The 17,924-nt window shown below is 36.9% G+C and overlaps 1 protein-coding gene across 1 annotated transcript in view; it reads left to right on the top strand.

Moving 5' to 3' along the window:
- The window catches only part of DNAH7 (dynein axonemal heavy chain 7), a 230,209-nt gene that overhangs the window by 128,112 nt on the left and 84,173 nt on the right, over positions 1-17,924 (top strand). The window contains exons 39-44 of the mRNA XM_067023255.1: positions 912-1,131; positions 7,024-7,896; positions 9,905-10,134; positions 11,764-12,094; positions 14,046-14,392; positions 15,988-16,168. Coding sequence (XP_066879356.1) covers positions 912-1,131; positions 7,024-7,896; positions 9,905-10,134; positions 11,764-12,094; positions 14,046-14,392; positions 15,988-16,168 — 2,182 coding nt within the window. The remainder of the gene's footprint in view (positions 1-911; positions 1,132-7,023; positions 7,897-9,904; positions 10,135-11,763; positions 12,095-14,045; positions 14,393-15,987; positions 16,169-17,924) is intronic.

Raw genomic sequence — 17,924 nt, 5'->3', positions numbered from 1 at the left:
TTTTGAATTTTTGCCACATAGTTCAATTAATGCTGGAAAGATTGCCAGGTTTATCCTGTGACTTTGACACCCAGTAGTAAAACTCTTGAGTTCCCCAGGGGTGTCCATGTCCAGGTTTGAGTATAACCTTGGAGCCTGTACCCTGGGGAAATGTTGCTCCCTAGCTCTGGACACTCAGCACTTCTCCACAAGATACTTGGAGGTCAGGGAGCCAAGTGGACCAGAGCAGTGCAAATCTTGGCTCCCTGATGTGGACACTGTTCTCAGGAAATTGTCATTCCTTGCCCTATCTACTGATGATGGAGGACTCCTTGTCAAGCCGGAAGTGAAGTAGAGCCAATTTTTTCAAATGGATATTCTTTCCCCATGTTCTTTCTACCCTAATCATTCCTTTTGCCCTTAAAAAAAAATCCTGGCTCATTGTTCATTTTACTTTCTTTTTCCTCTCCTTTTCTTGTTCCCTTTTCCTTATTTTTTTCTGTGTTTTTATTTTCTCCCTTCCCTTTCTCTGAAAATATCCATTTCACCAGTGTTCTTCAGGGATTCTATCTCTATGCAATTAAGAATGCCAGGGAGTGAAAGAGGTTAGGAAGCATTGTTTAGTGGACGCTGGGTTTAAGTTACATAATATGGGTTCCTTGGCTGGCTTTTCTGTCAGTAATCTTAAGTTCATTAAATTCGTCCTGCTTACTCATGGAGTTCCTTTGAACATAAAATAAAATAATGAATGGAAAGTAGCTTTAAAAGAAGTAAAAATTCTATTATAACAAGAAATGATAATTTTGTAAACAAAATCAGTTGATTTAATCGTGAGAAAAAATTAATGCTAGTCATACTAAATATCATTTATGTATCATAATTCTGTATTTGCTAACATTTTTCTTTCTTTTTACTTAAAAAATTTTTTTCAGTTATAAGTTTCCAGACAATTTTCTAGATTTGACCACACAAATTGTAAATGGTACAATGACTCTGTATAAAGAAGCAATGAAGAATCTCTTGCCTACTCCAGCCAAATCTCACTACCTGTTCAACCTCCGAGATTTCTCCCGTGTCATTCAGGGTGTGTGTTTGTCAAGACCAGAAACAGCAGAAACCAAAGAAGTGATTAAACGTCTTTGGGTTCATGAGGTAAATCTCCATGTTACTGATATATGATGCAGGAAACAAAGATTTTACCATGCCAACGACTGCGTAAAAAGTAGTATTCAGCAATTTAGATAAATGGATTCCACTATTTGGCATTCTGAAGGCCAATGGTCAAGATAATTCCTAAAAATACTTTACGCTAATATGTTTTATGACATTTAAGATGCCTTATCTCTCATTTTCAGGAATTTCTGTTGATTTATAGGCTATTTCAAAGTAGGTATCATTCTTGGTCTCCTTTTAGTGACTTAATCCTTGTTAGTTTGACTTCAGATAATTTTGAGATGGAACACTTTTGTTTTCATTAGAAGTGAATGTATTTATGTTCATTACTTACTTGTAGTGATATTAGATGCCAAAAGAACTACAAAATAAACTAGATTTGAGAACATAGAAACTAGATAAAAATATATTTCTCTTTGGGAAGAGATACATGGGTGAACATTTTCTTGTAAAAACTTGTAGAGGAAGGGCAGGAGAGAGAGAGAAAAGAATACAAAAAATAATGCATCAAAAATAATAGTTCAGGGACTTCCCTGGTGGCACAGTGGTTAAGAATCTGCCTGCCAATTCAGGGGACATGGGTTCGAGCCCTGGTCCAGGAAGGTCCCACATGCCGTGGATCAACTAAGCCCATGAGCCCCAACTACTGAGCCTGTGCTCTAGAGCCCGCGAGCCACAACTGCTGAGCCAGCGTGCTGCAGCTACTGAAGCCCGCATGCCTAGAGCCTCTGCTCTGCAAGAAGAGAAAACATGGCAATGAGAAGACCGTGCACCGCAACCAAGAGTAGCCCCCGCTCACCCCAGCTAGAGAAAGCCCGTGCATAGCAACGAAGACCCAACACAGCCAAAAAAAAAAAAGTTTAATATTTTTAAAATAGGCAAAGAATATGGGAAAGTGGGAGGAAAATTTTGTCTTTTTATTATGTAACTAATATGGTTATTTTAATTTTAACTAATGTAGTTAGGAAATCTAGAAAATGGAAATGTACTGCTATGTTAAAACCATGTGTTACAGAGACATAAATTCAGAAAGGCTTTACAAAATTCGATCTTTGTAGGCTTTTTAGATCTACAGTTTGAATTTCTATATCCTCACACATTCAAATACATGCCCAAGTGAAGGTCCATTCCACTCAGAAATTTTGGGCACACCAAGGTCCCTAAAAGTGACTCTTTGGCAAAGTATGATCTGCAGATTCCACTGTAGGTCACTTAATTCCTGAGTGGGATCCATATTCTGGGACATGAACACAGGCCGTCAGCCTGGTAGGCCATGTGGGTGACAGAAATGTGCTGAAAGGTATAGAGGGAGAGTGGCGAGAGGGGAGGATGTCATTGACTTCACTGAAGGAGCACATTACCTAAGACAGCATTTGGTCACAGGCCAAATCTTCCTCTAGGAAGCATCTCACATTCTCCACCTCAGGAACTTTGCTCTTGATATTCCTTCTACCTAGGACACTCCTCCCATTATCCACACGGCTTGCCCGCTTACCTCCTTAAGATCTCAGCTCAAATATAACCTTACCATAGAGGCTCGTCTTAGACCATCTTTAAGCGCTATAGCTCTTTATCCCTTGTCTCGCTTTATTCCTAACACTGAGTGTCACTTGACCCCGTCTATATTTTTGCTTACTTATTGCCTCTACTAGAACAGAAGCTTTATGAGAGCAGCAGCTTTATTTATTCACTGCTTTCCGAAATGCCTAATACATGACAAGCACTCAAGAAATATTGTCAAATGAGTGCGTAAAGGGAAGAAAGAAGGCATCTGACTATCCATAACATGCTTCGTTACGTGGGGTTATAATGCTTTGCTTTCTTCCAATCATGAGAGCAGTTCCTATTTGCTGTTGTATATTTGTGGTATGTACAGTTAAACTTTTTAGCCTTTTTCAGATCCTGTCCTGCCTCAGATGTCAGATTACTGAGTTTTGACAATGGCTGTTGAGCTCTTTGGGCATTTAATAAGGTTCATCATATAATAACTCTTCATTTTTAGTGACTACTTCATATTCCTATAGTGTCATGAGTTTAAGTCCTTGGCTCAAAACCTTGAAATGGCACCAGACTTCGTGGGGAGGAATTTGGAATAAAAGTCCAGCAGTCCATAAGACCTTGTATATGTACCTTTCCCCAGTTTTTTCAGGTTACCTCCTGCTCTCACCTTCGTTCACCCACAACACAGGCCTCCTGGCTTTTTTCTGCCCGGAATGCTCTCCCCGCAGGTGTTGACCCTCTGGGCTGGCTCCCTACTGCCTGTGATCAAATCTCTCCTTCTCTGTGAGGCACAACGACCACCCAAATCAGTGCTGCAGCCTCACATCCCACTAGCAGTTCCAGTCTTGCTTGACTTGCTCTATTCTTCTTCTTTCCGTAGCAGTTCCATAGCATGTATCACCTTCTAACTTGCTGTACAGTTCGTTTGTTATGTTTGCTGTCCATCTCCCGCAGGTGGCATGCCAGCTCCTGAGGGCAGAGGATTTTTTTCCCTCACTGATTTGTCCACAGTGCTAGGCACATTATTCTCACCATCTCAAAAAATAGAAAGTGATTGAGCTTAACACTCTTAACTTGCGCTTTATTTCTGTTTACTCAAAAAGATTTCACTGCTTTAGGTGACTGTTTCCTCTCCACACACTTTTACCAAACCAGACAGCCCAATATAATTTCACTAAATGATTTTTGAGATATAAAACTGGCTTACCATTTTGCATTCCCTTTGGTTTCTGCATTGCTCTCTATCGTTAATGTGCCTAACATCTGGTTTGCTTGTTAAATATAGATACTCGGCACAAGCAACCCAAGAAAAAAAATAGATAAATTGGGTTTCATCAAAGTTAACAATTTTCATGTTTCAAAAGACACTATCTGGAAAGTGAAAAGACAACCCATAGAATGGAAGAAAATATTTGCAAATCATGTATCCGATGAGCGTCTAATATCCAGAATACATAAAGAACTATTACAAAGCAATAGTGAAAGACGAATAACCTAATTTAAAAGTGGGGAGAGGATTTGAATAGACATTTCTCCAAGGACAGTATACAAATGGCCAATAGGTACATGAAATAATGTTTAATATCACTAGTAATTAGGGAAATACAAATCAAGATCACAGTGAAGTACCCCGTAACACCCAATAGGATGGCTGTATTTAATACAACAACAACAACAACTGGATAATAACATCGCTTGTGGGAATGTTATATGGTGCAGCTGCTTTGGAAAACAGTTTGGTAAGTTCCTCAAAATGTTAAACATAGAGTTACCATATGACCCAGAAATTCCACTCCTAGCTATATACCCAAGAGAAGTGAAAACATAGGTATACACAAAAACTTGTACGAGCGTTAGCAGAAGTATTCATAATAGCCAAAAGTGGAGACAACTCAAATATACATTAGCTGATGAATAGACAAACAAAATGCAGTGTGTATGTGTGTGTGTGTGTGTGTGTATACACACAGTAGAACTCTATTCAGCCGTAAAAAGAAATACTGACATGGATGAACCTAGAAAACATTACACTAAGTGAAAGAAGCTAGACACAAAGGCCACATATAATATTTTCCCATTTATATGAAATGTCCAGAATAAGCAAATCCATAGTGACAGAAAGGAGATTACTGGTTGCCAGGGGCTGTGGTGGCATATGGGGTGGGGATAATAATAAATGACTGCTAATGGGTACAGGGTTTCTTTTTGGGGTGATGAGAAAGATCTAGAATTAGATGGTGGTGATGACTGCACAACTATGTGACTCTTCTACAAAAACCATTGAATCGTATGCTTTAAAAGAGTGAATTTTATGATGTGTAAATTATGTACCAATTAAAGCAATTTGTAATCAAGACTTTGAGGCAAATGAATTCAAAGCACAAATACAAAATAAATATGCCGGAAATTACTTCCCCTGCAAAGGTTTAGATTTATAATGGAAAATTTTATGTGTCAACTTTTAAAAATATAAGGAGTGGCAATGGAATAATAGTCCCCTGTGCAGAAGAGAGGAGGGCAGGTTTCAGCAGAAGTGAGAGTGAGGGAGCTTGCTAAGGTATTGAGAATGTTCTATATCTTGATCTTGGTGGTGGTCACCTGGGTGTAAATATGTGTAAAGATTCCTGGAGGTGTACACTTAAGATTTTTGTACCTCGTGTAAGGAAATTTTTAAAAAGATCTTCCCAGTCTCACCATCCTCAAAACTTTTAAGTCAGCAGATCCAGAGTGGGGCGGTAGATTCATGTGTGTTGACAGTCTCTGAGAAACACTGCCTTAGGTTCTTGCTAAATTGCAGCTAGATAATAATATACTTGATTCATGCATAGACACTGATGCCCAGTGTGTGAGGTTGTCTTAGTTTCCTTTTTCTCATAAGAAGGAGGAGGTCTTCGGTATCTCAATCCGAGGAAGTGACTGTTGTCATATGTTGGGAAACTCAGTTGTCCTATAGAGAAATAGCTTTTGAACTGGGGTGGGGTGGGGAGTAAGTGGGAGGCTTCAGTCATACCATTTGTATAGCTACTGCTGTTAGAAAAAGGGATGACACTATTATGTCAACCAGACAGCAGTGAAAATACTAAAATCATTACTCTTGAACACAATTAGGCTGATTCCAAGGCAGTTTGTAATAATTATATTTCTCAGTTCTGTATTGTTTTCAAATTTGTTGTCATTTCATTTTTGCCATGCATCTGTGAGATTTGTAAGGCAGGTATTACTACTTCCATTTTATAAGGTGAAGAAGCTGATGCAGACAGGTTTAATGTTAGAAAGTTTGCTGACAAAAATATGCGTTACTTGTTATCGTGTGTATTAGTCTACTAGTGCTGCCATAACAAAAATACCACAGACTGAGTGGCTTAAACAACAGAAATTTATTTTCTCATACCTCTGGAGGCCAAAAATACAAAATCAAGTTGCCGTCAGTGTGGGTTTCTGGTGAAGGCTCTGTTCCTGGCTCACAGAGGGCCTCCCCATGTCCTCACACGGCCTTTCTTCTGTGTGTCTGCAAGGAAAGAGCGAGAGCTCTGGTGTTGCTTCCTTTCCTTGTAAGGACAGCAGTGTGATAGGATTAGGACTCCACCCATATGAGCTCATTTAACCTTAATTACCTTGTTAATGGACCTCTCTCCAAATACAGTCACATTAAGCAGGTTGGGACTTCATATGCGGGGGAGCATAGTTCAGTCCAAAACAGACTGCAACCAAAGGACATTCATACCACTCTGTGGAAATAGTTATTTTATGTAGCAAGCCTGATTAACTACTCTTTGCAGTCCCACAACATGTGCAGATAAGCAGAGATTTATTTTAGTAGATTGCCCTCTGCAATTACTTACAACAAAAATAAGACAAATTTGCCCTCCACCTAAGACATTCCCTCTTTATCTAGAAAATGTACTTTTGTTTAAAAAAATAATATCTATTGATTTGACAACAATTTTTAAGATGTTATCTGGCTGAGAAAAGGAAAAGATCACTTCAAGGGAGTTGCAGAACCCTAGATACCAGTGCCCAGCTCTGTTATCTATATCTGAGTGAGCAGCAAATGTAGTCACTTACCTTCTCTAGTCTTTTTTTCCCTTCTCAAGTCCTTAATGCTCTTTGCATATCTATAATCTACTTCAGTTCCCCCAATTTACCTTTATTTATTGATAACAGTGTAACTATGTATTATTCCAAATATATATGGTTAAAATTAATATTTAAAGTGAATATTATTATGAGCCAGTCCTCTTTTGGATATGCTTTTAATAAAACCCATAGAAATTTCTTGAGAGCACTTTTTATATTACTTGAGATGAGCACAGAAATGAAACAAAAAATAGAAGAGTCAGTTCTTAAAGCTGCTTTTTAATTATTATACAGGTCCTTAGAGTGTATTATGATCGCCTTCTGGATAATGCAGACAGAAGTTGGCTGATCAACTACATTCAAGAAATCTTGAAAAAATATATGCATGAAAATTTTCATGAGCTTTTTCAAAGTTTGGATTTTGATAATGATGGAGTGGTAGAAGAAGATGACTTACACAGCTTAATGTTTTGTGATTTCCACGATCCCAAGAGAGAGGATACCAACTACAGAGAAGTTGCAGATGTAGATGCTCTCCGGGTGATAGTAGAAGCTCACCTAGAAGAATACAACAATATGAGCAAAAAAACCCTGAACCTTGTCTTATTCCGATTTGCCATAGAGCACATCAGCCGAATTTCCAGGATCCTGAAGCAGCCTCGCAGCCATGCTCTTCTGGTTGGTGTTGGAGGGAGTGGAAGGCAGTCTGTCACCAGATTAGCTGCCCACATGGCTGATTCTTCAGTTTTCCAGGTTGAAATCTCCAAGGGCTATGGTAATTCTGAGTGGCATGAAGACTTAAAAGTGATCTTAAGGAAGTGTGCAGAAGGGGAGGTGCAGGGTGTCTTCCTGTTTACAGATACTCAGATTAAAAAGGAGTCATTTTTAGAAGATGTCAACAATCTACTAAATGCTGGGGAGGTTCCGAATCTCTTTGCATTGGATGAGAAGCAGGAGATATGTGATAAGATGCGTCATTTAGATCGCCAACGGGATAAAACCAAACAAACTGATGGAAGCCCCTTAGCTCTTTTCAACATGTTTATTGATCGCTGCCGCAACCAAATGCATGTTGTCCTTGCCATGAGTCCCATTGGAGATACATTTCGGATTCGTCTTAGAAAGTTCCCTGCTCTTGTTAACTGCTGTACCATTGACTGGTTTCAGGTATTGTCATGTAAATTCTTGATAGACTTCTAGAAATATTGAATCTCCATCATGAGCATGACTTATTTTAGAGCCCCCCACCAAATTGTAGCTTAGCAGAATTTTCTGATCAATAATAATGTATTTTATGAAATTATAATTCAAAAATCATTATAATAGAAAAACTTCTTATTGCTAGTGTATACAGTCATTGAGATCAATTTATTGTAGAAAGTTTTAGGGTAAAGTTGTGTATCAGTCAGCTAGTTTCCTGACAGGGAACAGAGAGCACCCTGGAAGGCCTCACTGAGGAAATTTGAATGAGGGGACTGTTCATAGAGGTGTAGGCAGGATTAAAGGAACTTGAGAGGGATGGTCAGGTAGGAGGTGGTGGAGTGTAGCAAGAAGATGTTACTACAGCTGGGTAAAAAAGGGAATAGGGAGGAAAAAGTGTTACTGGAACTTGGAGCTGTGGAAGTAGGAATGTCTGATAGGAACAGGAACCCAAAACCTAGAGCTCAGCTTCTGCTGAGGAAGAAAGGAAGAGGGGTAGAAATGCCTCTACCTCTTTATTTTTCCCAGTCTCTTTCCATTAGCAAACCCAACAGGAGGTCAAAAGGAAGAAAGCCCCAGGACCACTTTTTCTAGTAAATTTCAGTACCAGGAAGTGCAGAGCAGACAAGGGGGTGGGGCAGGAAGTTTGCAAGCTGTGGCAGAGATCCTGTAAGTGAGATCTAACACATAAGAACTTTTGACCTTGGGGAATTTACATAGCCCCTTTGTTCCTCCATTTCCTGCTAAGATTAATTATTTCATGCAAAACATATTTATTGAACTCTTGCTTTGTAGCAGGTCTTATCCTAAAGCTGGAGGTGAATAGGAAAATGAAATAGACTAGGCTTCTGCTTGCCTTGAGTTTGCTTACTTATTTGCAAATTAGTGAAAAATAATTCATCATACAGGGTAGCATGTAGGTTTTCTGAATCAGTGACCTTTACGAGGAAAGATGAAGGACAAAATGTGCCACTTCTGAGAGGATCTGGTAAGAGAATAAATTAGTGAAGACAAGGAGCTACATAGAAGGAATGAACGGCGTGAGAGAAAATCAGGGTGACAAGGGCACAGTAACTGAGGGGGAAGTCATAGAACTGAGGTCAGAAAGGTGGGAAGCACCAGATCAGGTAGAGATTTACAAATTGGGCTTTGGATTTTATTTTGAATGTGCTGGGAAGTCTTTGAAGGATTGTAAATTGAGAGTGTGAAAAGAGCTAATTTGCCTTTGATAAGATCACTCTGGCAGCTGCCTAGAGCACAGAAGCAGGGAGACCAGTTTGGACACTGTTGGAAAATTCCAGGAAGATGGTAACAGAGAGTTGAACTGTGATGATGGTTGTGGGTATAGAAAGAATGGAAAAGATTTGGAAGCTATTTTAGGGATGATGCCCATAGGACTTGCTTTTGGGATAGATGTAGGATTGAGGAAGAGGAGGGGGATCAAGGATGACTTTGGCTTGAGCAACTGGGTGTAGGTGGAGCTGTTGACTAAGTTGGGGAGGACTGCAACTATTTGGGGGGAGATAAGAACCGTGTTTTAGACTTGTTGAGTTTGAGATGGTTATAAGAGAAATCAAAGAGGTAGTTGTTGATCTAATTCTGGAGTTTAGGGGAAAGGATGGTAACATTTACCTCAGAGAATTGTTGGGAGAATTAAATGAGATAATAATAGTAGAATGTGCACAAAGATAGACCTTCTATAAATTTAGTCCCTTTTCTCTTCCTTGCTCCTGCAATACTCATGCCCAATTTCTCTAACCCCTGAACAAACCATGAAGAGTTAATATTGCACGCAGTAGTTACTGGCTCCCTGTCCTAAGGGGTCAAGTACTTGGGGGAAGTTCCTCATGAGTGTCTGTCCCACCCCATCCCTCATGTTTTCCCCTGCATTTCCACCATCCGTGAAGGACCACAGTAATAACAAACTCCTGTCAGTAAATTGGATCATGTGCTAAAGTATTTGTCTTAAATTCAGTCCTGGCCTGAAGATGCACTACAGGCAGTTGCCTCCCGCTTCTTGGAAGACATTGAAGTGTCAGAGGAAATACGAGATGGCTGTATTGAGTTGTGTAAAAGCTTTCACACTTCTACTGTAGATTTATCGACATCCTTCTATGTTGAACTTCAAAGATACAATTATGTGACTCCTACCTCTTATCTTGAATTAATTTCTACCTTCAAACTGTTGTTGGAAAAGAAAAGGAGGTAAAAACAAAATTTCTTATTTCAAAGTAAGCTATGGTGGTTTTTTAAAACATTTGTGTGGACAAAAATGACATATCAATGATGTGGTAGAGATTTATTTCATATATGTATATACTGTGAGTTTTGTTACATCATTAAATGATTTACTCCACAGACATTTTTAGGGTAGAGAACAGGGCTTATTCTTTTGTGCAGATGCATTGCCCAGCACATTGATAAATGCATAATCATATTTGTTTAAGGAATGAAGGTGTGCCACTCAGAGCTGTGGTAAGGCTCCAGGATACTTTGACAGTGCTATTGGGTAAACAACACTAGTGAGTAATTTTTCTTTAATAAGTAGTTAGATAATAAATAAACCTTCTCTTTAGGTATTCAACAGCTGAAACCCTGACAGCCTTTTCAGTTTTCCAGCTCAAGCCAGTTAAGCACTCAGTTGAGGAGTGCGCTTCCACCTTTAGACAATTATCAGGTTGGTTCGTTACCTACTCCAACCAACTTTTTGAAGAGCATTTCTGAAATGTGTCACCTTTTACTTTGAGACATTATGGCATCTCAAATATTTAAAATGAAACATTATAAAGGAGAATTTTCTCTACTCATAATGTATAATTATCTCTAGAACACATATGAATGCATATAAAAAATTTAAAGTATGTTAAAATATTACATTATTTTTAATCAATTATTATTACCTTATAATAATTTTGCACCAAAAAAGTGTTGAGCTTTATTCTCTATTAGCCACTTTTATCTTAAATAAAAAAATTCCTGGGGGCTTCCCTCGTGGCGCAGTGGTTGAGAGTCCACCTGCCGATGCAGGGGACGCGGGTTCGTGCCCTGGTCTGGGAGGATCCCACGTGCCGAGGAGCGGCTGCGCCCGTGAGCCATGGCTGCTGAGCCTGCGCGTCTGGAGCCTGTGCTCCGCAGCGGGGGAGGCCGCGGCAGTGAGGGGCCCGCGTACCACACACACAAAAAAATCCTATCTCAAGATACTTAACACATCTTAAAATTATATGCCACATTTGGCAGCATTCAAAATAATATATTTTGGGCACTGAAGTCTATTTAAAATAACTGATTATAAAAAGATCTTAAGGAACAATAATGTTGTTGGAATAAACTTACCAAGGTGACTAATTGTAGAGGCACATCATTCATCTTGGTATAGGAGGTTCCTTGCCTTATACTTAGCGTATTTATCTTTTGAATTTGTTATATGCCTAGATATTGTCAGGTACTGGAAATACAAAAAATCCCAAGACATACTGTCTACTTTTAATTGCACACAATCTAAAGTTTTAGAGTTTATATTTTTCACAAAATTGTTAATATATGTGAAAATCTTTAAAACCACTTTTTAAAAATTGAAGTACACCTGATTAACAATGTTGTGTCAGTTTCAGGTATTAAGCAAAGCGATTCAGTTATATATATTTATAACTTTTCAGATTCTCTTCCATTATAGGTTATTTACAAGATACTGACTATAGTTCCCCGTGCTATACATTAGGTCCACTTCTTTAGTTATGCCTTGAAAAAGCCTGAAAAGCTCAAGAACACTTAATTTTTTTCCTTGAAGGAGGAGCTAGAGCCTGACAGCTAACCTTGTTTTATCTTTGCTTTCAGTGAAGTAATGAAAATGAAAAAGAGGTATGAAGTGGGTTTGGATAAACTGGATTCTGCTGCATCTCAAGTAGCCACAATGCAATTCGAGTTAGAGGCTCTACATCCTCAATTAAAAGTTGCTAGCAAAGAGGTTGATGAAATGATGATGATCATAGAGAGGGAGTCTGTAGAAGTTGCCAAAACTGAAAAAATAGTGAAAGCTGATGAAACAATAGCAAATGAACAAGCTATGGCTGCCAAAGCCATCAAAGATGAATGTGACGCTGACCTGGCAGGGGCCTTGCCCATATTAGAGTCAGCTCTAGCTGCCCTTGACACTCTCACTGCACAGGTAAGAGCACAGCCACAGGCTTGCTGGGACATGCATCATCATAGCTTAAGAAAGTACTTAATATTGTGTGCTACAATCTAGTCTGTCTTTCCAAATTAGTCTCCACATTTAATACGATTGAAATCATTTTCAAATTGGCAAAAAGATTCCCTCATTCACCTGGAAAAAAAGAAATGTACATACATGACTAAGACAATTTTGAAAAAGAAGCAAGCTTCCAAATGTTCTAAACAACCATACAACAACTGTTATTTCAGGAACTTTGCAGAATAGCTTTAATCAACAGGGGGTCTGGGGTATAAGACCCAAGTACATATTTTTATGCTATGTGCACCTATTTCATATTTAGACACTTGTAATTGGAATACACCTTACAGTATATATGATAAAGTGTTATGTCAATGTTTGTCAGTTGTTTTTTGTGACACATAATATGGCTTATAATTTTATATTTTATAATAGCATGTCTCAGCTTTGAAATTTATTAAAAATTAAGGTGTGAAAGTGAACATTTCAATTAAGAAAGATAAAGATGAATTTTTAAAAATAAATAGTGTTGGGAATCTTGGCTAAACTTTTGGGTGAGGTAAGGGAGAAAGTGTTAGATCCTTCCATCACACCTTACTCCAAAATAGATTTCAGATTGAAATTTAAATATAAATAGTTATATTACTATAAAAATGGTAGAAAATGTAGGTCAGATGTTAATAATCTTGGAATGTAAACTAGAACCTAGGATTTCTTTGGTATAAGAAATCAGGAACAAAAAACACTAAGCAATATTGTTCGTAATGTATATGCTCTCTTTTGTATTTTTCATAAATAATAAAAAAATTTTTTAAGTACTGAATTTTAGTACCTAAAAACCAACACATTTTGTTTGCTATAAACACCATGGACAGAAATTTAGAAACGCTGAGGAAAAACTTTTCAACTATATGGTAAACAAGATATTAATATGCTTCTATGTGAAAAGCTCTTACAAATCAATAACAAGCTCTGAGATAAGATAGTAAATGGTATAAAGAAGTACTAATTCACACAGGAGGAAATACATATAGTCAATAAACATATGAATACAAAATGTCAATAAACATATCATACCTCATTTGTATTTAAAGAAATACAGGTCAAAATAAAATTTCTTTGGCCTGTCAGAATGCCTACCAGTGTTGCTAAGTGTGTATGTAGTAAAACAGCAGGCACCCTTCTGCTTTCTGGAGGGCAGTTTGTCAATATTTGTCAAAAGCTTTAAAAAATAAAAGACATTAAGACTTTAATTCAAATGGCAATTGTAATAGTAGAAGAAAGCACAAATAGGGTATTAGAATTATGGTTCTTATCTATGCATTGGAAGGCTATCTATGCAGCCATTAAAAATGATGTAAGTGTTTACTAGCATGAGCGGATGTTCGCTATGTATTGTGATTGAAATAGAACAGATTTTAAAACAGCGTGTATGTTAAGTATACTATGATTCCATTGGTTAAAATACAGCATATACACTGGTTTATAGCATATACATATGAAAAAGATATAGAGGAATATAAAGGAAATATTTACAGGAGCTAACTATATGTGATCAGTTTATAGGAGACATTCATATGTATAATTTCTCTGTGTTTTTCTGTTTGCATCTATGACTTTTATAGCTTTTCAGAAGCAACAAAACTCTTACTTTGTGACAGCCAAACTCTCTTTCATGTGTTATTGCAGTAGATTTCGTGTCATAAGTAATCTCATATAGGGTATCTTCCCGTTACTCTTTTTTATTTATAACTTTTCCTTTGGGATAAACTTCTCAACACTTCTTGACACAATTCTGTCACTTTCACCATTTCTACCCAGTGAACAGTGAGTTTCTATCTTATGGCTTAATTTGAAAATAGGAACCGATTACAAGTCATATGTAAACAATTCTTTTTTAATAATAGCATGTTATTATTTCAAGGACATTACAGTGGTAAAATCCATGAAGAGTCCTCCCGCTGGTGTCAGGCTTGTTATGGAAGCTGTATGCATCTTGAAAGGCATCAAAGCTGACAAAATCCCTGACCCAACAGGTTCAGGGAAAAAAATTGAGGATTTCTGGGGTCCCGCCAAAAGACTTCTTGGTGACATTCGATTTCTACAGTCACTTCATGAATATGACAAGGACAATATTCCTCCTGCTTACATGAACATCATAAGAAAAAATTATATTCCAAATCCAGATTTTGTTCCAGAAAAGATTAGAAATGCTTCCACAGCAGCTGAAGGTCTGTGCAAATGGGTCATAGCAATGGATTCGTATGACAAGTAAGTACTAACAAAAAGAAAATGAACTGATGTGTTTTATTTTCAGGTTTGGCCATTTAAATAATATAAAGAGCTACATAGGTGAGAGGGTCCTCAGAAAATCCTGTCTAATGCCTGTTATATGACATATTTACTGGAGGCAAGACTATACCAACTAAATAGTATAATACAATGATACTTCAACTTTTTGGACTCAGGAAACCTTGACATTCTTAAAAATTATTGCAGACCCCAAAACCGTTTTTATCTACCATATTAGAAATTAAAACTGAGAATTTTAAAAAATATTTACTTCATTTTTAAATAGCAATAAAAAACTCCACATGTTTACATAAGTAACTTTTTTTAATCCACATTTTCAAAAAAAGTTGTGAGAAAAGTGGTGGTGTTTCATATTTTTGCACATCTCTTTACTATGTGCTTTAATAGAAGACAGCTGGACTCTCATATCTGCTTCTTCATTCAATCTGTTGTGGGATATATTGTTTTGATTGAAGTATATGAGGAAAATGCAGCCTCACACAGATGTTTAGTTGTACAAGGAGGACCTCTTAGAGTCCCTGAAGGGGAGGGGACATGTCTTGGACCACATTTTGAAAACCGCCCTTAGCATATATTCTTTGTTTAGACAAACAGCCTTTTTTGATAATTGTATGAGAAATACTTATATACAAAACAGAGTAAAAATTTTTGGTTATTTCTTCAAAACAGGAACTATTACTGGATGTCTTTCAAACTCATCAACAGTTTGAATCATTGTACATATATATTACAGGCTATGTATATCTTGGACCATGATATGTTCATGATAAATTTTAATTTAATGTTTTATCATTTATTTAGAAAGATAACATGACTTAATTCCACTTTCCAGATAGAAGAGAATTTAGATCCATCCTTTTTCCTACATAGTCCCTTTTATTACCGACATACATATTTATAAAATAGCTGGTTTTAGTTAGGGATATATTCTGAAATTTGAGAAAAGTACAATATAAAGACAGGAGTGTCATTCTTAGATGTATTTAGTAAAGCTGGAAGAGGGAAAAAAAAAGTTGGGGAACTGAGGAAGTGGGTGGACACACAAAATCATTTTAACTATTTTGAGATGAAAATAAAATAGATTAACCCATTTAATTATTTAAAATAATAAAAAAATTTTTTAAATGAACAGTAAAATGATGTAAATAAAATACCCTTCTTCTCATCATCATAATTAAACCTTAACGAATTAGACTAGTTTCCACAAACACTGCTCTATTTTACATGTATATGCTTATTCTCCTTTTCCAAAAATCACCGAAATTGACATTGGTGACAACTGAATATTTTATTTCGGGTAAAAAAATTACTTATTTGAAAACATTATGTGTATGTGTATACATTATGTGTATCTATTTTAATAGTTATGTTTTATGTGCTGAGATCAGGTTTGACTGATTCCTGAATGAAATATAGAATATAGAAATCAGTATAGGTTATACATGAAGATGTGTTTTGAGTTATAGTAAAGATATTAGAAAAGTAAATTCAGTGATGGAAAGTACACTAGAATATTAAACATGTATTTAATTTTCCAATTTTACTTTTGGCAGAGTGGCAAAAATAGTAGCTCCCAAAAAGATAAAACTGGCTGCAGCTGAAGGGGAGCTTAAAATTGCCATGGATGGTCTCAGAAAGAAGCAGTCAGTGCTTCGGGAAGTTCAGGACAAGCTGACCAAGCTTCAGGACACACTCGAACTAAATAAACAAAAGAAGGCTGACTTGGAAAACCAGGTATTGGATAATACAGACAAATATGGGCAAATCCTCAATTATTCTAAATAAAAATGATGTTCATGCTGACACAAACACAGCAATCCTGTTTTCTTCCTGGTCAGTGGTTGGCAAACAGTGGACCACAGGCCACGTCCACCATTGTCAGTTTTTGTACAGCCCACAAGCTAATAATGGTTTTGACATTTTTAAATGATATATAAGTACCTGTATAATATCCTCATTTTTGCCACTTGGTCCACAGAGTGTAAAATATTTACCTTCTGGCTCTTTGCCCCACAAAAAGAAAAATATTGTCAATAATCTCTGTTGTAGATTACTAGAATACTGAGCTAGATTATTTAAATCATTCTTCATTATAAGTGAGAAAATGGAGAACCAAAATGTTAAGTGACTTAGGTTATATAAGAGTTAATAACTGATTTTCTTTGCTGTACACATGAAACTAACACAACATTGTTAATCAACTATACTCCAATAAAAATTATTTTTTTAAAAAAGAGTTAGGGCTTCCCTGGTGGCGCAGTGGTTGAGAGTCCGCCTGCCGATGCAGGGGACACGGGTTCGTGCTCCAGTCCGGGAAGATCCCACATGCCGCGGAGCGGCTGGGCCCGTGAGCCGTGGCCGCTGAGCCTGTGCGTCCCGAGCCTGCGCTCCGCAAAGGGAGAGGCCACAACAGTGAGAGGCCCATGTACCACAAAATAAAATAAAATAAAATAAATTAAAAAAATAAAAATAAAAAAGAGTTAATGGCAGAGCTGAGATTAGAACTCAATACCCAGAACCATCGTGTGTCCACTGAAAATGTTTTTAAGACTAAAATCATTGCTCTTAGATAGTGATACCATTTGCAAAAATTAATTGCTAGAGTCTGATTATGTTCCAGAAAAAAGTCAAAATATTTTATAACAGTCAACATTTATTGAGTGCTTATATGCAAGGCACTGTTATTCTGAGAGCAATGTATATAATCTCATTGATTCTCAGAAAAGCTTTCTGAGGGAGGTAATCTTTTTGAACCATTTTGTAATAACTAAAGCACAGAAAAGTTAAGCAACTTACTCATGATCAATGCAGCTTCTAAGCTAAGATCCAAACCCAGGCAATCTGACTCTAATAGCTATGCTCTTTCTCACTGTACTAGACTGCTTCTTTCTGTAGGATATGTGCACAAATTCTGTATTTGTGCAATATGTGACATGGTGCTAATCTTAAAAATGTGACCTATTATTAGGCGTGGGTTCCAAGTGATCAGTTTTAGTTTAAATAATATAACTAAAAAATGGGTATGTGGCTTGCTCACTGTAAACATTTTTCAACTGTGTTGTATGTTTGAAATAACTTTTCATAATAAAATGTTGGAAATTATGGTAATGTAAATTGAATGCCTGCATATACGTGTATTAAAAATCTACTTTTGGAAGAGAAATTTTGGCTAAAATATTTTTACTTGGTGGTTCCTGATGGCAACTTTATTATAGTCCAAGACCTGATTCAACATTTTAATACTGTTGAAAGAAGAATGGGTGAAGAAAGAAACCTGGAAGCAAAAGATATTAAAGGAGGAAAAATTAAGAGAGAAAGGTTTTTATTTAGGAAGTATCAAAAATATTAACAATTACATACCTTCTTTTTTTAAACCTATCTTTAGATAAACTGGTACAGTATTTTATATCTTTTAATCTAAAAGCATTTATTTAATATAGACATTAACAGCATAAGAAAAAGTATAAGCCAAATTCTTATTCCAAAATGG

This window comes from Kogia breviceps, chromosome 2 (genome assembly GCF_026419965.1).
Source record: "Kogia breviceps isolate mKogBre1 chromosome 2, mKogBre1 haplotype 1, whole genome shotgun sequence".
Lineage (NCBI taxonomy): Eukaryota > Metazoa > Chordata > Mammalia > Artiodactyla > Physeteridae > Kogia > Kogia breviceps.
Note: the sequence above shows the minus strand (reverse complement) of the source record. Positions and strands in the feature narration are given on the sequence as shown.